The 20,998-nt window shown below is 50.1% G+C and overlaps 2 protein-coding genes across 2 annotated transcripts; both read left to right on the plus strand.

Annotated features, from left to right (window-relative positions):
- Positions 1-8,253: 8,253 nt before the first annotated feature.
- KVR01_009454 (uncharacterized protein) lies at positions 8,254-10,634 on the plus strand. Its single transcript, XM_044789354.1, has one exon. It carries the CDS (start codon positions 8,928-8,930, stop codon positions 9,975-9,977), a length of 1,050 nt encoding a protein of 349 aa, XP_044641956.1. The 5' UTR covers positions 8,254-8,927; the 3' UTR covers positions 9,978-10,634.
- A 7,902-nt stretch (positions 10,635-18,536) lies between these two features.
- On the plus strand, positions 18,537-20,981 carry KVR01_009474 (uncharacterized protein; the record flags this gene model as incomplete). The annotated part of the gene is made up of 3 exons (XM_044794446.1): positions 18,537-18,743; positions 18,830-19,653; positions 19,723-20,981. 3 exons carry the CDS (start codon positions 18,537-18,539, stop codon positions 20,849-20,851), a joined length of 2,160 nt encoding a protein of 719 aa, XP_044641976.1. The 3' UTR covers positions 20,852-20,981.
- Positions 20,982-20,998: the final 17 nt, after the last annotated feature.

Here is a 20,998-nt window from a genome sequence, read left to right on the forward strand (position 1 = left end):
GTAGGGCCAAGATTGAAATCCAATACGGTTGAGAAGGGAGTAAGATCGCAGGAAGAATTATTGTCGGTTCTACCTACAAAGGCGCGAGGACCGCGTGAGTAGTGACCGTCAAAGTTGCTGTTGATGTGGTTGACTCCGTAAAAGTCCACCTCCGAGTCCACGGTACCTGCCACGAGCCTGGCTTAGACGCGGCCCCAGTCGTGGTATGCGAGCAGAATCCCACTTCCATCGTTGTTGAGGTCGCTACAAGCTGGCATGTCTGGGCCAAATCCAATGTGTTGCCGTCATTGTTAACGGTTTGAAGATAGTGGCAGGTATATCCGCCGCTGCAATGGAAGGCAGTGTGTCATTGTTATGTTCCTTCAACATAAATGTCCGTCTCAAAACACCTTGGAAAGCTTACCTTGGACAACATCCAGCAGCTGTTTCGCCTGCCGTTAGTTCAAACTGTGGCGACCACCAAGCAGTCAAACCCTCCTTATCAGTGACATGACAAGCAGTTGTAAATCCAGAAGGGCATAACGTGCCAGGTGAATAGAACCCCCAGCCGCTAAAAATATCGTTCGGGTGGTTGGGTGCATTGGCGGTCCTTATAGGCCAACATGCATCGTCGTCTACTACCTTATCTGGACTAGTCACACAGGTTCTTCCTTGATATCCGGAAAGCCAAGGTGACGTAGTAAGATTTCGGAGTATCACAGAGAAGCAGCTCTCTGGTGGGTTGAACAATGTGGTCAGGGTGCCAAGGATAGGGCGTGTTGTCTGGGACATATTGTTTCTGTCAACTTGGAGCGTCCCTGAAAGGCAGACTTGTTGAGATCGATTGATTGAAGACCAATAGAGGTCAGGCCTTCGCTGTTAAGATTCGTTCTGGGGAGACGGCGCTTTTGATCAGCTGAAGCGGGGCCAAGAAAAGTGGTTGGCTAGAGCAGTTATACATCTTGCAGGCTGCAGCCGATGTCATTTTGAGGAGCACACAGCTCCATTTCACAAATTGCAAACAAAATTTATCGAGCCGATACGCTGAAGTGTGCTTGTTTGCCGTGGTGCATGACTGGGACGCGAATCGGCTGTCAGAGGAGGGTTCACATATAAGTACCTAGGTAGGCATCCGAGTTGTGCAGATCTGCAGTGCACCAGCTGTCCTTCTTAGGTACTTTAGCTGAGCGAATAAATGAACTCCGTTGACTACACTTCATAGGAGCACTAAATGAGGCTATTTTCAGACGTGACTTTCGATACTCTGATTACACGAGCAATGATATTTAGGAACATAGCACAAGTCAATGTTTGCCAGTCGGTGATTTGCACTGCATTCAGATGTGGAGCCGGCAGGATTTATAGCATCTCCTACTCCTATTGATAGATAATTAATCTTTTCCAAGCGTTCATCAGATCACCAAGATGGGCCGACAATCCTCTGATTACTACAAAATCGGTGAATATCTGCTGTTTGGCCCTCGCGCCCCCTCCCCCCCGGGGGCCGTCTTCAGCCAGCACGGTGTAGCCATAATATGGCTGCTTGGGGCCAAATGGGACCAGAGCCCGCACAATGGCTTGCATAAGGCGTACAAAAGTACCTGAAATACATTATTAGCTACAGTGAGTCAACTTTATCATCAGCCCTTCTTCTCCTCCATCTAGCCTTCAATGTGGTCCGGCGTGGCAGAAAGCTCTTTGCCGTGCAACCATGGAGCCGAAATATGGGGGGTTTATTAGTCAACGCTTTGGTGCCACCATACCGGTATGCTCCACGGTCAGGTGAGCTATTAATTGATGGAATGATTCTGCTACAGAATTACATTCTGATTCTAGATCGGCCCACACGCTATACTAAGCCCCTCTCGTAGAGAGGTATCATTTTCACCATCTCTTGCAGCTCCCCATTCATGATTCCAGCCACGAATATCAGATCAACCACCCTGAAGCGCCGCGAGCCGCATGTGCGGAGTAACTACAAGAGGAAATGAAAGGCCGGAGACAAGAACTACAGCGTCACCATTCATAACAGAAGTCCCGCCAAAAGCGATTCCCCCGTGGCACATTGCTGTACTCCCACAGCGTACTGCACTCAATCTTTCTAGCCAAAGAGTGTTTATCAATTGATGACATGCCCGAATACTCTTATCCTTTAATAGCATGAGCTCGAACCACTCAACTCCCTGTATCATGCTCCTGCTCTTCCGCAAGACAACCCACCAATTTCTCAACGCGGTTTCCACAGTTCCGTACGTCGTTCTTGTCAACACAGCGATCAGTTTGTTGACGTAATGATGGTCATATTCGGACATGTTCGAGATTGCGTCATATAACGCAGAGTTCAGCAAACGGGTCCCGCCTCCAAAGTGTCTATCATTCGTGGCGCGAAACGAGATAACAAGGCTTCGGTCTGCTTTGAGGGTGTATACCGTAGCCAACATCGGCTTTCCATGCGTGCTGTTTAGGGCCTCTAATAAAATGAGAGAAGTCAAGGGGGGGCTGTAAAAACCCTTTCTCTCCACTAGCACTTCCAATGGATTTCCCCATATAAACCACCAAAATCGGCTTCCCTGCTGCTCCACGTTGAAGATCTTCAGAGGCACGCAGCCCGAGTAAACGATTACGATAATCGTCACACTCTATAAAGGCGCCGCATACCTAGGGTACGTTTTATATGTGGTTTCGCTTCTATTCCGTGTACGTCCGAGGACATACATGGCGCCTTCATACGGTGGTACGTTTTATATGTATGTGGATTAGAAACGAAACCACCAGTCTTCACACTCGACACAAATCTTACGAGAGTCTCTGCTTAAAAGGAAGGAGGGGGGGGGCGGTTGGTGTGAAGAACATAAATAGAGGATAGCACTTAACATTAGTAAGTACCCGACGTCTGGAGAGAGGCTTCATCTAGCTGCGTCTAAACTTTCACCACGACATCATCCTTCATACCTCCCGAGTCCCCGCGTATTCCCAACTACCTACCTTCAGACCAGGGAATGCCGCCATCCACTACGACCAGAGCCCCCGGGCCTGGATCGAGTCCGCCAGAAACAAAAGCATCCAGCGGCGTCATAGCTATCTCGGGAGGCAGTATCTTGGAAAAGTCAAGATTCAAGTATATCGCAGACAATAGGCGCATCTTGCAGCAGAGGGATATGCCCGACTAGGACCCGGAGCTCTTCCGCGGGCGGCGCCATCTGCTAATAAAGCCAGTGGAAGTGTCCCACGGGATCGATGATCCAGACAGAGGCAAGAAGTAAGCATCGGATCGAACCGCCGTCAACCAGCATTGAACAACTGTGGCTCAGCGCGCGCGGTACAGGCACTCAAGTACCGCACAACCTGCTTATTACTGTAGCCCAAGCTGTGTACCCACCTGGTCACCCGCTCGCCTCCCAAACCCAGCGACGCGAGCACAATGACCTGACTGGCAAAAACACAATATTGATGGCAACAACATAATCAGACAATCGCAAACGACATCCACCATTCACGAGACACGGAACAAGCCCGCCCGAGCCAAAGAGCCTCTCCTGCCCACCACTCACCGACCCATCCTCACCTCTCACAACACTACCAACCTAAACCTCAAGTACATACTCGCAGCCCTAGGACATCACGGTCCCAGCCATGCCAACCCCGGGACATCCCACCAGACGGCAACGGACTCCCCCATCAAACATAAGTTGCCCACCCGCAACATGACGCCATCAGACCTCAGAACGACGCAGGCTAAGACTACGCCACACATGCAGTACAACACCAACACCACCACAAAAAGACCAAGAAACGCGGCGGCCGCCGAAGGGGACCGTAGGGCCAGAGATCGTCATTGGGAAATCCATCCATCCATCCACGACCGCGCCGCAAGGCCACACAGGAGCGTTCTAAATCCGGACTGATAGAGAGGGCTAGGGGCAGGGGGGGCCGGCCGTCCGTCCAGTCTGCGGGCCTCCACCGCGGGCTATCAGTGGTGAGTGGGTACAAGGCCAACTTTGGCCTTGCATCTCATCTAATCATTCCAATGGGCTGGGCTGCCTACACTAGATATATCGAGTTACCCTGATGGCAGGCTGCAGATGTAAATATCCGCCCTGCCTACTGCACTGCAGTGCCGTGTCTACTGCCCGCTTCGCCCCGTGGCGGCAGGAGAAGACCGAGCCGCGCAGCTGGGATGAGACACATCCCTTTTTTGGGCCGGGCTTCCTCCTGTCAGCTGAGGCTGGCCGGTGCATGCTTAGCGCCGGCAGAGTGAAAGGGGACCTGATCTGACCCGCGGGGAACTTGGGGGCGGTGGATGCTGACACGACAGGAAAAAAGGTGGGCAAATGAAAAAGCTTGTTGGCAAACAAGAAAACTTCGTGATGGCACCCGATGGCTTGTTTCAAAAATCACGGCGCCTGCAGTAGTGCCAATTCTGCGTGACAGTGGGTGGACAACGGGGTTTCGAAACGTGGTCGGCAGGGAGAGGTCCGTGTTGTGTTGTGTTATTGCTGGTGAGCCACGCGCTAAGAAGCAACCACTGGGAGGTGATAGCACGAGGACTGTCGACCGTCCAAGCGCTCGACCGCGGCCCTGGGCTTCGTGCCTTTGCCGCTGCGCTCACGACGTCATGAGGGAAATTTGAAAACCTTTCCCAGGGCCAGTCATGTCGGCCTTTAGGAGGAAATAGAGTCTGACGTGAGAAGTAAAGGTCTGCGGGAGATTGACCTGGGGGTAAGCATTAGACATGTGCCACACTGACAGTACCGACAGGGTCAGCGACTTGTCAGCTTATCAGCGGAAGGCGGGGGCGGTTTCTTGGACCAGTTATGGCTATGTGCAGGCATGTGATATCGCAGCACCAGAGCACGTCAACACATAGTCTTACACTACATACGTGGTGTTGCCAGTCAGTACTGCTGCCAGCCGACCACGGAGTAGTTACAATAAGTAGCCAAGCATCGAGCACAGCCGAGATTGTTGTGTCGCGCAGCGATGATGCCTGGCTCGAGTCAAGGCAAGCGCAGGGTTCGAGCGAGGACGGTCTGGGCTGTCTAGCTGTCTGGTACACAACTACAGTGATATTCGCTGAATTTCGGCAGGACTTGGCTCTTCCCACACATCGACCGATAGGGCCCCAGGCGCTGGTCCTTTGGGATTAATTGGGTGCAGATCAGCCAAACTACCTGCAAGACCAGGCCGAAAGAACGATAACACAAGTTACCGGATGGCAGAGAGCAGGCCACGCAGCGCTGATCATCAACGAGCGCCCAGTCTGGCCAGAGTCCAGCCAGGCGCTCGGTTCTGCTGGCCCACTGCCGATCCAGAGCAGCCAACCAAGGGCCTCGGGTGGGGGTAGGCCCTGGGAGGGTCCAGGAACACGGTGACATGGCGCGTGTGAGCCCTTTGATTGAGGATGGGAGTGGTCTCGATGCGGTGCAGGATCGCCAGGAACGCGAAAAGGCTAAAATTTGACGACGGCGATCCTGATTGGGGGCTGATCTCGGCTAAGCGGTATTGGTGACGAATGTTGTTGTGTGCGTACCAGACAGAACATGCAGCAGCCAGCAGCGATAGATAACACAGGCAAATTGGGTTTTTGATGGAGCAAAGGCATGCCCGGCCGTGATGGGTTGGGGGACCAGGCATGCTGGGCATGGCTTCCAAGGTTGTTGGTGTCGGCGGTCGGTGTGAGAGTGCGTGCGTCCGCCCAGATGCCGTGTGTTTTGACACTGTCCTACCGTGGAGCCCGGTGCAAAAAGCATGTGCAGTGGCATGTGCAAGAGCAGCCCGCCGGATACTGTATGTACTGTAGCCAGACCGCAAGAGAAAATGCCTCGTTCCCCAGTCTGTCTGTCAGTCAGTCACTGCCGTACACAGTACCCGTCAGCCCGTCAACCCGTCCCGTCCCCCGTCTCGGGTTGCCCCAATTACGCAACAACGTGGAGGCCCAGCTGAGGCGGCGTGGAGAGATAGATTGCTATGGAAGCATGTTGTGCGACCGCCGGCGCCGGCGAGGACGGGGCAAACGTTAAACAGGGCAGGGGACCCTTTCTCGTCGGGTCGAGGACGAGCAGGCCCAGTCCTGGTCCTGGTGGGAATTGTTCGAGTGTGCAGGACTGACGCTATTATGGGGAAAGCAGCAGAGTTTGAGGAAAAACTGCATGCGGATGGAGAAGATGACGGTGAACGTGCAGATGCGTTGGCATATGCCACGATGCCATAGGGCGAGACCCCTTCGAGAATGACGATGGTGAAGAAAGGTCGAATCAAAAAAGCCTCAGCAAAATTCTTCATGATGTGCCAAGGAAGCACCTGGGCGGCGGTGCGTGCTTGTGCATGGTGGCGAGACTGCCGACAGGTCCGGATGTGGGTGCCCGCGGAGTCGGGGAGACTGGAGACTGGAGACTGACTGGGTAATGGGTGAGTGACGTGTGCACAGGTGCATCGTGGAGGTGGTGATGCTCTCAGTCTGCTGTGCTGTGCTGTGCTGGGAATCTGAGATGGATGACTGCGTGATTTTGTCTTGAGTGCCCGAGTGCCAGAGCGCGCAACTGCCTCGGTGCTGCTGAGAGTTTCTGTCTGTGTGATCTCACTGCAGGCGTGCAGACTGACTGGGCAGCTGGGCTGAGCGAGTGACTTGTTCCTGCAGCGGACCGAGCGAGTACCTACCTTAGCGCCGAGCATGATGCTCCGTAATCTATGCAGGTACGTACATCCACACCAAGTTTTTGTTGCCGACGGCCGTCGTCCCTGCCGTCCCGCGGTCTGATGGCACTTGTCAGCGGCACAGCACGCTGGCTCACGACTCATGACCGAGGTTTGATTGGATGGCTGCCCTGACCAAAAGAACCACCGTCTCGTTCCAATTGTCGGCCGTTTCCATTCCAGTCAATGGCCGTACCAACTAGCCCTACTGGCCGTTTCCATTCTTGCTTGGTGCAACTGGTGCAGCAGCTACTAACCCACGAGTTGGGTTTTTGGTCCGTGTCGAGTCCGTGTTGGCGGCAAGTCAGTCCAGTCCAGTCCAGTCTGCCAGTCAGGTCGGTCCAGTAAACGTGATCTAGAATCTCGGCAGATCTGCACCAGAACAACCGACTGACTGCCAAGACTGCTTTGTGCAAAACTCACGGTCATTCATGTTGGACACTGCTGCGTTGGCCATCCACGCCCATTGCCCACAGCCACAAGCCATCCATCAATCATCACCGCCACTTATCACCACGGCCTGCGGTACTTTCCTTTCTGCCTCACCGCCAGGCCAGGCCTCCCGAGCTTGATTACCACAGTAGGAGCTGCATCGAATCAGGTAGCCAAGGGTAGGCCGAAAAAAGGGGGATTTCATCTGGCGGGTCGGGTTACTCATCTTGTTCTGGCGTGTCCAAGCCAGGTCCCAAGAGAACTGGCGAGAGGCAGTGTGAAGGAAGGCTGTTCCTCGTCCGCAGAATCAGCCAGCCCTGGGCCATCGGGGTGGGGACACAATCCAACTATGGGGAATTTAAAATGGGGACATGAGCATGATGGCCAGGCGAGCCAGGCGATGGGCCATGGCAGACCAGACGATGGCGCCGGGGAACTGGGCCCGCCGACGGTCAGGATCAGGACTCAGCACGGTGGGTGCACAGTCCAGGTGGTGAGCTGTGTGGGCGATATCGTGCCCACGTCCACGTCGTCGTCGTCGTAGTCGTCGTCATGGCCACCGTGGCCGTCATATCCTGCGTTGTACACCGTATGGTGGGTTCTCCTTGTGCTTGTGCTTGTACTGCAGTACTGTGTGCTGCTGTGGTACTATTGCGGGATGGCTGGACAGTTGGCACACAGGCAGACTGGAGGGTCTCCTCTCGTAGGGCACACAATCAGAGGGCAGGTATTATTGGAAAATGATGTCTCACAACAGCCTGTGTTGGTCCAGTCACCATGAGCAGCCAGCCAACGTTGTACCTTTCTTTGTACATACCTTGGCTGCACGCTTGGCCCGTTGGATGATCTTGTACCTAGGCACCTAGGTACGGACTACGGCTGGCAGCGACAACCTGAACGGCAGACTGGCGACTGCGACTGGCGACGAAAAAGAACGGTCGCCGGTCGGGCCTTCTTGGGATGAACCCCAGTGCCCTGATTGGGCAGATGGACCACCCCCGCTAGTCCCAGTTGGAGCAGGCTAAGCCTCGCTATTTCCCCGGCCCGTCTGATCGTTACCTGTTCCTGCCGGTTCCTGATGAAAGATTGAATCGGCCCTGGCCAGGGAGGCAGGGGACGTCGTGCTCTTGCGCAGGGACCCCCTTGTCGCCCCACCCCTGGCTCCATCGTGTCCACCCCTGGCCAGAAGCCCAGAACCCAGCACTTGCTGCAGTTGTGCCTTGGTGTAATTTCCCTCTCTTCCAGTTCTTCCCTCCCAGTTACCTTTTGGTTCTCTAGCGACAGGCCCCTTACCCTTAGCACGCAGCACGTTGGCACACACTACCAACCATGTCCAACGATGGCCAATCTGCCCCGTCCCCACCCTCGGCCGGGTCGTGGCCTCTCGTTTTGTCCTTGTCCTCCGCGCCCCAGTCGAGCCCCCCCGGTCGAGCCCAGACCGTGTCTGTTCATTCATCTTGACTTCATCTCGCCCGTCCCTTCGTCCAAGGTCTCCCCCTCCTTCTTTTCTCCCTCTCCCTCCACCCACCCCACGCTCCTTTAAGCAAAGTCAACACAAAGACCAAAGCCCTCGCTTTTGATCTCTGCCTTCCCGCTGGTGCTCGGTCACTCCCACTCTTTCGTGTTCCTCATTGCATTGCAAGACAATCACACACGTCGACACGAATCCCACATTCTTTTGAATCAACCAAAACCGATCTACACTCCTTCGCACCACGCGCAACCGCAGATCAAGCACGGCATCGTCGACTCGATCCGGCCATACACGTCTCAAACGTCAAAACGTCACTTCTATAAACTAGACAAGAAAAGAACCATTCGAAATGGCTCGTCTCGCAGCTACCCTCCTCCTGCTCGGCGCCCTGGGTGCCTCGGCCCACCCTTCCGGCCACGCCCGCTTCCACAGCAAGCAGCGATCCCAGAACCAGGAGCGTGCCATCGGTGACACTATCAACGCCGTCATCGACGGTGTCGCCGTCTCGTGGGTCCAGACCGAGGACTACGCCCCCAAGGCCACCCCCGCCATCGTCGCCGACAAGCCCGCTGCGGCCCCCGCTGCCGCCCCCGCCGCCGCCAAGCCCGTCGCTGACGTGAAGGTCGCCGCCGCCGCCCCCGCCCCGGCTGCTGCTTCCTCCCCATCGCCCAGCCCCACCCCCGCCGCTGCTCCTGCCGCCCCCAAGGCCCCCGCCAAGTCCTCCCCCTCCACCGGCGAGGGCATCAGCACCTTCACCAGCTTCACCGATCTGTGCAGCGCCGCCAAGAAGCGCGCCACCCTCGACCAGATCAAGTACGCCGGCAACGTCGGCTCCGCCACCGACTACGGCTGCAACAAGGTCCTGCTGGCCAACGCTGACGTCGCCGAGGAGTACAACAACACTGCCAGGTTCCACGGCGCCACCGAGGACCTGTACTGCATGGTCTGGAACAAGATCGGCTCTGACGGTGGTATCAACGGTTTCTTCGGCGCCGACGCCACCACCTTCAAGCTGGCCGCCGGCGCTACCCAGTACGTCGCCTTCGACAAGAACTCCCAGGGTGGCGGTGCTTGCTTCAAGGGCGCCAGCGAGGACGCCGTTGAGAAGACCTCGTACGGCGCCATAGCCGGTACCTGGGCCGAGTGGGACTTCGAGAACCAGAGCAACAACGGCTGGTCTGGCTACGATGCCTCTGCCATTGTCGCCCAGGCCGCCGGCCTTGCTGTCACCGGCATGAAGATCTGCGCCGACAACGCCCCCGACGCCCTCTGCTCCACCATCGGCGCCGGCGGCTCCCACTTCGACAACGCCTACCGCGCTGTTGACGCCGATGCCGACGGAATCGGTGGCCAGGTCTCCGGCCCCATGAAGATCAGCATCGACCTCAGCGATTTCTAAGGAGCGCGCCGCCACCGCTAGCACCTGGTTGGCCATCCACAGCCGGTCAGCTTTTTGGCATACCTTCTTTCAACCCGACGGCTGGTGGTTTGTTCTTCTATCGAGCCATGTATTTTTGACGAGATAACGCAGCGGGTCACCGGTTCTGATTTGGGGAAAAAGATGCTCTTGGGAAAAACCTGGATCTGAGAAAGGACAGCTCTTGTTGAGATCTGTTTCACTTCACATGTATCTTGTCTCTCCCGTTGTCGCATTTATATCCAATACCACAACCCTCTTCCTATGATACCACCAATCCAAGCGCCGCGTCGCGTCATAACGCGCCTTGGAGAAAATTCGTCCGCCTTCTCTTCCTCTTTCTTCTTTCACTCCTGTTGGATGGCAAGGGGGGGCTTGGCCTAGGGCCAGGGACCGATTTATGCAGCGCGCAAAGGGGAGCGGTCCCCACGGGCTTGGTGCTTTCTCGATACAAAGTTGCTGGGATGTTGGGCTTTTTAACTTTTATTGTCTACGGCGTACAAATCTCACACACACCCCATACATTACTTGGCTGGTTGTTGTTGCTCACTATTGTTACTACATTCGAAAGGGAAGCAAAGAGGCAAAGCAAAAGATTTATTCTTGATAGTGTCTATTTTTGATGAGAGTCTACCTGAAGAACGTGCCATGGTCCTGTCTCGTATGTGTGATTGTGATTGATGTGAGGTGATGTGATGTCACACTGACTGGTGACCTGTTGACCAAATGGTACTGTATGTGAGTGATGTCCTCGTAAGGTTTCACGTTATTTGTGTTGGAGATCGATTGGCGTTTCTGTTACATCCGTTTCTGTGTTGTGTGTTCATCCCATCATACATATATGTACATGAGGTGTTTTGAAACGTCCGATGCCCCAAGGCCCGAGGCCGGGTTATATGCTTTGGGTGCTGCCGAGTGCCGCTGCCGGCGGATGGGTACCCTAGGGTATTGATATCACACACACACACACACGCACACACACCGAAAGCCAGACAGCCGGCGTTGAGTGAGTGAGTAGCCTGGTAGCACATGACAACCCAACCCAACCACGCATGCCGTTCGACAATCACATGTGCAAGCAAGAATGGGTGGATACAGGCATGTAAATCTTTCCCGCCCGCAGCGACATGTGCGGTGCGCGAGTTGTGTGTAGGTCCATCTATCGCAGAGCCGAGCGGTCTAGGCCCTGCCACGCGAGACCGCTCACTGCCACTGGATCGTCATTTATTTATTTTTGGACGAGAGACTCGGGGTCCAAGGATTATTTTGTGAGATTTGGCGCTAGGTGGGTAGGTATGTATTTATTTATTTCTGGTGTGGGTTGCGTGGCTGCGTGGCAACGCACGGCTGGGTGGGTGGCGGGTGGGCTGGTGGGGGATTGGCATATTACACCCCAGGGCTGGCATGCCTGCCGGTGTTGCGTGCATTCCAGGCTGGAGGTGCCCTTCTTCTTCACGGCTTGAGGCCTTGGGCCTGCGCCTGGCTTGTTCGAGGTAGGGTTCTTCCAGTTGTGGTGCTGGCTGCGGTAAGCGCAAACTTGAAGGTAGCATTGTTTTTTTTATTTTTTTATTCTTGTTCTTCTGTTTTAAACGAGGACTTCGTTTTGTGGTTTGTATACCTCCCGCTGATGGGAACAATGGATCTGCATTTTAGGATCGTCGCTTGTGTTCTTTTGTTCTGTTCTAAAAATACCTAGTCAATATGCGGATCTTTCGATGATTGGCGATCCTGATCGACTTGGCGTGCGTACTACTATGGACTGTGCGTGAAGCCCACTCGCTCTCGACGTTGCTGCCTGTACGCCTCCTGATCAATGCGTGCTGTAGTTATCCACTCGACATATTCCGTCCGGGCCTTGTGGGGTGTTCGGTCCGGATGATCGCCCGTCTTTTTTGGGGGGAGGGAAGGGGCAGAGGAGGATGTGGGGGGGGGGGGGGCGTGAGGGGGAAAGGCGTGACAGTCGAAATGGAGATGGGCATTGGATACATTATCGCGGGCCACCTCGTCTATCGAGCGCCCGTTGCGGATCGACAGCTGAGGTGGAACTGTTTGCCTGGGCGGGCAGGGCAGGGCGGGGAGAGTCGCCCTGGCTGGCTGATGGATCGATAGATCATTGCTCTCTGCTGGGCCGTTGTGGATGATGGATGGATAGACGGATGGTCGGTCAGGCTCTTGGCGATCCAGTTCTTTTGTCGATCAACCGGTATAAGCGAGCTGTTTGGCGGTGGAGGTCTGTCTGTCTCCCAGAGTGGATTGTCCCCTGAGCGCCCGCTCGGCAGGAAAGAGGCTGTCGAGCCTTTAGAAAAACATTGTCTACCTATTTGTAGGCAGGCTGCTGCGAACATCCCAGTAGGCTCACTTCCGGGATGCTGTGGTGCTGGATGGAATCTTTGTCCAGAGCCTCTGGGCCTGGGAACTTGCAGTGCTGAGACATGTGGGTCGGAGGGGATCTGCTGCCCTGATCTCCCGTCTCGGTTCTAATGTTGCGTTGGACTTTGAGGTTACTGGAGGGCTCGGGGAGAAATTGGCATAATGTTTTCTATCTCACTCCATTTATTGTTTGTGAAAAGCCTGAAGTAGTCCCACCCCGGGTAGCTCCTGAAACATGCCAGTGTGCTGTTTGGAGTTTGCAATACAGAGCTCGACAATAGAAACACAATATAATGTCTGACAAGGTTGCCGATATAACTTATCGCAACCAACCTCTAATATATATGAACCAAAGCAGGGCAAATCGAATAGAGCAAACTAATTAGTTCCCCAACTATAAATTCTCAGGTAGTGGTCGTGCGGGACCTGTTTCGATATGCAAACGAGCGGGACAATAGTGGAGCCTTATGCTCAAGACAGATGTGCATTTTGAACTTGTGTATATATTGACATCCGGCTCTGGCATGGGTCAAGACTAAGCTGCTGGATATCTAACTTGGTATTTGGGGACCCCCTCGGTTCAATGCGTCTCCACCAGGAACACTATGCGGCTGGGAACATGCAGGGGCACCTGGGCACGGAAAGCACTGGCATTCTGAGGGGCCTTGAACGGATACTACAAAATGTGCCTCGGGGGCTGTTTCTTGACCAAGAGTATCAGAAGGGATTAAAGGGGCACTGAGAGTATCCAAGTGTGTGTATCTGGATACCATATTACTGCCTGGTCTCTATTTATTGACAGAGTTGTGTGTAACTATCGGCCAATTACTTTGATCATAATGATGCCACAATGTGATGGGAATGATGTTTTAAAAAGTCTTATATCCAATTGTAATTCTTCCTAGAATCTTCATCCACACTATATTTCCCTGCTGCAAGGAGAGGCACGACTGCTAGCCACACACTATCTTGTCCGGCTAAAAGACCATAATAAGTAATCTGTCTATTAGTTATTCCTAGTAGTATATAAGCACTACACCGTCACTACCCCCCTCTAAGACCTTCTATAGAGCTTAAGGCATGTAGATAGAGAGAGTTTAAGTAGTTTCTAAATAGCGCATTATTAAGTTAGCTTATATATTTATAAGAAGCTTAAAAATTTTAAATAATATAAGTTGTTTAATAATTTAATTAAGTTACTTTATTTATAATTAATATTACTTTTTATAAAAGTATAATTATAATATTTTTAAATTTTAAAAAGATTATTAAATATTAAAGTTTAAATTTATATTTTTAAATTAATTATTATAATAAAAAGTATAACTATTAATTATATATTATTTTATTTATTTAAAAGCTTATAATAATTAATCTATTTATTAATTATTTTTAATAATAAATAAATATTATATTATTACTTTTATTTAATTATTTCTTTTTTATTTTATTATTATAAATTTAAATATTTATAAAAAATTAAATATTTATATTAATTAATTTAAAAATAAAATTAAAATTAAAAGTAAATATTAAATAAAGAATAATATTAATATTAAAAGTTATATATTTATTAATATTTTAAAATTATAATATTATAATAATAATATAAAATATTAATATATAAATTAATTTTATATACTTTATTATATAAATAATATTTTTAAAATAGTTCTTATAACTTATAATAAAAAGGTTTAAATTATCTATAAAGAATTATTAATTTAAAATTAAAGTAATTTAAAGAATAATATAAAGAAAGTAATAAAACTATACTTATATATTATAAAAGATATAGAGGCTACTTAAGTTAATAAGATAAGTAGAGTATATAAACCTATTAGTTAGTTCTATAAGCGATTAACTTATAGCTTTAATAATTTTATTCTTTTAAATATTTATAAATATAAATTTAATATAATTTAAAATTATTTTTTAAAAACTTTAAAATATTAAATTTCTTATAATTTATTTTTTTAATATTAAATAAAGAATATTTTTATATATTAAAAAGTATTTAATAATAAAGTATAGTTACTTTATTTAGAGGTTATATCTTAGTTTAATAGGTTAAAATGTGGTAGGTTAAGTGACTACTTTTAAGTAGTCTTACTTATAGAGCTAATAGATAGGTGTTTATTTATAGAGTAGAGCTAGAACTCTAGTTAGAGGAATAGTAGCTTTATCTTTATTTATTTTAACTAATCTATACCTAAGTTATATAGTAAATTTAATACTTATATATAATACTTATTAATATTAAACTAACTTATAGTCTGTAATAGCTTTAATCTTTAATAGGATAATAGTATTAATTTAAATTAATTAAATATAATTTAATATATTAATATAAAAAAGTATTTTTAATAATAGATAATATTATAAATATAAATTATAAAGTTATTATAAAAAGTTTTATATAATAAACTTAATTAAATTAATCTTTAAAAGATATATTATATTTTATTCTTTTAAAACTTTAATTATTTATTTTTAATTTAATAATAAAATTAAAAAAATATAAATAATTTATAATATATATTAAAAAGTATTTAAAGTATTATTTATTAATTTATTAATTATAAAATATATTTATATTATAAAATAACCTTAATGAAATTTACTACGAATTTTATATTATTAGTATAGTTGTAATAACTTATAATGTAAATAAGTGTATCTGGCCATCCTCCGGCCAATCATGTGAGCCACATGCAGGTACGAAATCTGCGCAAAAAGCAAACACAGGCCCACAGCTCTGGAGGCGGCACGGACGCGGCACAGCAAACCGGCCACATCAGCACCTCCCGCCACCTGCTTTTTCCTTGAATTCTCGCCTTCATCACGCAGCTGAAACCTCACGGACATCCAACCTCCATCAAAGCACGAGAAATGCGGTGCTCCGGGAAAGAAGTCGCCCATGCCTCCTCGGTGCTGGGGCTTGGCGCTCGACACGCGGTGACGGCAGCACCGTTGGCGGGCCCGGTGACATTCAGTTGGGGCCAAGTGTCGACTCGGCGAGGGCTCAATGCTTCCCACGCCTTCATCCGACCGTATGCTCTGATACGCCGTCAGCCCAATTTGAAGCCAAAACCGTCTGCTAGGCATGAACTCGACGAATCGCCACCTTCAAGTCTTGATGACCTGTTGATACGTCCCACGCCCAGCCCCTTGGTAAAGCTCAAGACTCTGATGTCACAAGAGGAGCCTATGGTTCAGTTTGACCTCAGTGCGCCGACCTTGGAGACTTCAGAAAGGAGGAAATCCGGGCGTATCTACCGCATTGCGGGCTACTCTTCCGATTCTCACACCATCAAGATCTTTTTTGAAAAGGAACACGGAGACTCAGGCCGTCCACATCGTACGTTGGAACTGTCCAAGTTATACCTGCGAGACGTCTGCCAATGCAGCAGATGTGTCTGCCCAGCCACCCGTCAAAAGACCTTTGCGACCTGTGACATTTCCCAGGTCCCTCGGGTGCTCAGCCCGGAAACCGATAACATAAGGCTTTCGTCTGACGGCGGTCTTGAGATCACGTGGAAGAACGATTTCTTGACCGGCGGCCACCACACCTCGGTATATCCGGAAGAATATGTCAACGGCCTGGATCATGGCAATGTGAGAGGATTTTCAAGAGTTAACCCTCAGCGACAATATTGGGATGCCGCCATATTCTCGCAGGGCATCGAAACAAGGGAAATCGACTTCCATGACTGGATGAAAGGGGGCACAGAATTTGCGCAGGCTATTCTCAACCTCTTTACACATGGCCTGGTGTTTGTGCACGGCGTGCCTAGCTCCCGAGACTCTGTGCAGATGATTGCGGAAAAGATAGGTCATCTGCAGTCTACCATCCACGGCCTGACATGGGATGTCGTCTCCGAACCAGAAGCAGGGATGCGTCCTATGCCAGTGAGAATCTCCAACAGTCCTTGCTCTACCTCCACGAGCCGCCAAGGCTCCAATTCGTCCACTGTCTCGAAAATGATTCTCAAAGCAACGTCTCGTTATTCAGCGATGGATTGAGGGCTGCGCGGAAACTCAAATACGAGAACAGCGAAGTCTTTTCGGCTCTGAGTACCCAATTGGTCGATTACAATTATTGGAACGACGGATATAAACTTTCCAACCGCCGCCGTGTCATAGAATTGGACAAGGCTGGCAATCCGATGTCAGTTGCCTGGTCGCCTGCCTGGCAAGGTCCATTTCGCGTTAGTGAGCTCCGCGAACCCGAAGCCCGACATTCCTCACCCCTGGATTTTCTTAGGGTGCATGAGGGCTGGGGAATGAAGCTATGGAGCTGGAGTAGAGCGAGCGGCGTGTTCCGGGACGAGGTGGAGGCATTGCGAAATGTGGTTACGTACCGGCATCAGCCCGGCCATTGTGTCATATTTGACAATACGCGCATTTTACACGGGACCAGACAGCTCTCCGCCCCTACTGGTCGCAAGCACGTCCGCGGTACGTATGTCCAGGCGCAGACCCTGTGGAGCGCGTATGAGAGGCTGTTTGACAAGGATCTGTTGAGACGGGGCCCGGGTGGGGTTGTGTCTGTAAGGGACTCAGACCTTTAGGGCCTCGAGCAGTACAGCTTAGGTTCAGTATGCTCTGAAATTTGTTGCCACTGGCATGGAGTTTATCCAGGGTTGAAATTAGTCAGAATTAGTTTAGTCACAGACCCTAACTAAGACTAAAGCTTTAATTATTAACCTTAACTAGACTAAGGGTTTTTAATTAGAGGGTTAATTAAATTAAATTAGTTTAATTAAAAGGGTAGATTAAAATTAAAAATTAAGATTAAAAATAATATAAGTAAAAATTAAACTTATAAATTTTTTAAATTTAATATTAAAAGTAAAAGTATTATATTATAAACTTACTTTTTTAATCTTTTAATTTAATTATAACTTATTCTTTAATTAATAAGTTTTAATTAAATTATTTAATTAAAAGTAAAAACTTAAATTAAATTAAAAATTAATTAATTAAATTAAAAACTAAGGAATAAATTTATAACTTTAAGTTTATTATATAGTATTTTCTTTCTTTTAATTTCTATTATATATTACATTATTCTATAAACTTTAATAATAATTATATAAAAGGTTTAATTAAAGCTTTAAAATTAATAGTTTTTAAAAGGTAATAATTCCTCCTTTAAATATTAGTTTCTAATTAACTTTTTATAATTATATATCTATAAATAGAAGGAGGTTAATATTAAGGAAAGTACACTATAAGATCTTTAAATTATTATTTATAAAGAAGGAGAAAAGGTAAGGAATTAAGAAGTATATAAAGGGATAGACTTAAAATTAGCTTTCTTTTTATATTAAACTTATTTAATAATAAAGAAGATTTATAAAGTAATTCCTCCTTAAATAATCTTAATCTTAAAATAAAAAATAATTTATTTAATTAATTAATTAAAAGTTAAAGATTATTTATTATTAAAGGAGGAATTATTATTATAAATATAACTATTAATTTTAGTAAGGAACTATTATTAAAGCCCCTATTTTCCCGGTACGGTACTCATCTAACTATATATAGTCAACTTCATGATTGACTTATATGTGTTTTTATACTAGATGTCCTCAATCACGACCCAGAAGTCTTTGCCACCTCCGCTCTCTCTGTGATGGTTAACCTACTCGATCATTTCCAACCCATCCCTGACTATAGTGCGGTCCTTGTTTGCACTTCAATGAAAATATTCGTTTTTTTCATGATGAAAATGCGGCCCCTCTCTGGTACACACTTATATCACACCTTTTCATATTTCCCGGGGGGGACGGAGCCCGAATAATTCATTATAAATATCTCTGGTTTTGTTTAACTAGGTATCAGCTGTATAAGTTCGAAGCCATACATGACTTCGGGACCTGTGGACGCCTTCATCTAGTGAACGCTCAAATACGACGTTACATGCACATATCGTCAAATACTAGGACCAGTTGACGGCTTTGGAACATATCGAGCGGCCAACTGAATTGCATTAACGCAGACATATTCTGATTCGAAGCCATTGCATTCCCACTCGCAATGCCGGATGATAAGTTTATCAAGACCAACTTGAACTGCCCACATCGGTTGAGCATCATCGTACTTCCGGGCCAACAGGACTCGGAAGTGGCACGGACGCGCTAATGCCAAGCTTACATACCCAGTATGTACGTCTCCAGGCTGCCACTTTCCGTGTCGTTATCTGATTCACTTCTCGCGGAAAAGTTAAGCAGAGGGGGGCAAAGCATCGTACAACAACAACAAAAAAAAATGGTCGTCAAGAAGATCGCATCCTACGGGTCATGGGAGAGCCCCTTCTCCATCGACGATGCCACGGCCGGAAGCAAGTCGCTCGCGTCGCCAAGAGGAGACGTATGTAATACGCCTAACCCCGCCCCGTCTCACGAGCTGACCTCAGCATTGATGCATCGGCATGCGAGCTGACTACCCTCACGCAGATCCGCACGGGCCGCGTGTTCTTCCTCGAGTCCAAGGCCGACGGCTCCTACACCATCGTGGAGGTGGTGACCCGCGGGGGCGCCCATGAGCTCCGCTACGTCCTCCCGGACAAACACGGGGTCAGCACCGCCGTGTACGAGTACGGCGGCGGGGCATACGACGTCCTCCCGCTCCCCGCCGGAGTGGACCCGGCGGATGATGCGGGTCGGCCACAGGTCATCTTCTCGGACGCGCGTGACGGGAACGCCGTCAAGCTGCTCAATGCTGACTCCCGGGAGGTCGGGACCCTCATTGGGGACACGCCCTGGCTGCGGTACTCTGAGTTCAGCGCGTGCGGGTCCTCACGGTGGGTCCTGGCGGTTCAGGAGGACCACGAGAACCCCGAGCCCAAGGATGTCAGGAACTATGTCGTCGCTATCAATGTCGACTCGGGCGAGGTGAAGAGGCTGGTCGGGGGGGCCGACTTCTACAGCTCGCCCAAGTACAGCCCGGATGGGAAGTGGGCGTCATGGCGCAGCTGGGATCACCCGGACATGCCCTGGCAGAACTCAGATCTCTCATGGGCTCCGGTGCTAGGTGACTCTGGGGAGGAGAGATCGTTCCTGGGTACTGTATCGACGGTTGCTGGGGCCAAATCTGGTGAGGCCATCGGTGAGTCGGCCTGGGGCCTCGATGGTGCTCTCTACTGGACGCAGGAAGACGAGGGCAGCGACTGGCGTCAGCTCCATAGACAATGGCCCGGAGACAGTAAAACGGCCGAGGTTCTTAAGCTCAAGGGGCTGGAGGAAGTTGAGATTGGGGACTGCTCGATGATGATGGGAGGGTAAGTATTCCGCCCGTCATTCTTGGCCTGTCTCGACCGTCGCTGACAGCACTCTCACATTCGAAATAGCCACACATTCGGCTTCCTCTCCCCCAAATCCATGATCCTATCTTACACCAAGTACGCAACCAACAGCACCGTCCACGTTGGTCTTGAAACACTCCAAGTCACCCCTCTGACGGATGTGCCATTGACCACAATGCGCGGCGATGTCCTCCACGCAATCACCCCAACGTCGTTCCTGGTTCTCGGCAGCGGCACATTCCATCCCGCGGGAGTGTACCACTTCTCTCTCAGCGAGGGCCTGGAGGTGCAAATGACACAAGTGCACGCCGCGGACGATAAGAAAATCCCACCAGCCATGATCTCTGTCCCCGAACACATCTGGCTCAAGTCCACGAAGGGAGACCCGACGCGCCCAGTCCACGGCTTCTACTGGCCGCCGCACAACCCCAGGTTCGCCGCCCCGGAAGGCGAGCTCCCGCCGCTGCTGATCAACCCCCACGGCGGGCCGACGGGCCACACGCCCCCGGGCCTCAAGGTCGGCGGCATCGGCGGCGGCAATGCGCAGTTCTGGACCAGCAGGGGGTTCGCCTACTTCTCCATCAACTACACGGGGAGCTCGGGCCACGGCAGGGCCTACCGGGAGCGGCTCGACGCGCAGTGGGGCATCCTGGACCGCGACGACGTCGTCGAGGTCATCCGGCACCTGTGCGACACCGGCCGCGCCGACGAGGGCCGGGTCGGGATCCACGGCGCCTCGGCGGGCGGCTACAACGTGCTGCAGAGCCTGGTGTGGCACCCGGGCGTCTTCGCGGCGGGCGTCTGCTACTGCGGCGTCAGCGACGTCAAGGCGCTCGGCGAGGGGACGCACAAGCTCGAGAGCCACTACCTCGAGGGCCTGCTGTACACGCCCGGCATGGGCCGGGAGGAGCGCGAGGCCGTCGAGCGGGAGCGCAGCCCCGTGCTGCATGCGGGCCGGATCCGGGCGCCGCTCTTGTTGCTCCACGGGGACAGGGACACGGTCGTGCCGATCGCTCAGAGCTACGAGATTGAGAGGAAGGTCAGGGAGAGGGGCGGGGATGTCAGGATGGTTGTCGCGCCTGGGGACGGGCACATGTTCTCGATGGAGAGGAGCAAGAAGATTGCCCTTGAGGCGGAGATGGAGTGGTGGATGAGGACTTTGGTCCGGAACTGAGGCTGTGGGTTTAAATAGAACACTTATCCGTAGTACGGTCTGCACATGCGGACTGTCATGATTCATAGTCTTACGTCCTCATCTAGAGCTGCCTATATACATGCTCGCGAAATACATAGAGCTACTAGTACACCGGCCTCCCACCCC

Source organism: Diaporthe batatas (assembly GCF_019321695.1).
Source record: "Diaporthe batatas strain CRI 302-4 chromosome Unknown Contig00011, whole genome shotgun sequence".
NCBI lineage: Eukaryota > Fungi > Ascomycota > Sordariomycetes > Diaporthales > Diaporthaceae > Diaporthe > Diaporthe batatas.

Coding starts and splice junctions, on each gene's coding strand:
- KVR01_009454 (XM_044789354.1), top strand. CDS start 8,928: ATGGCTCGTCTCGCAGCTACCCTCCTCCTGCTCGGCGCCCTGGGTGCC.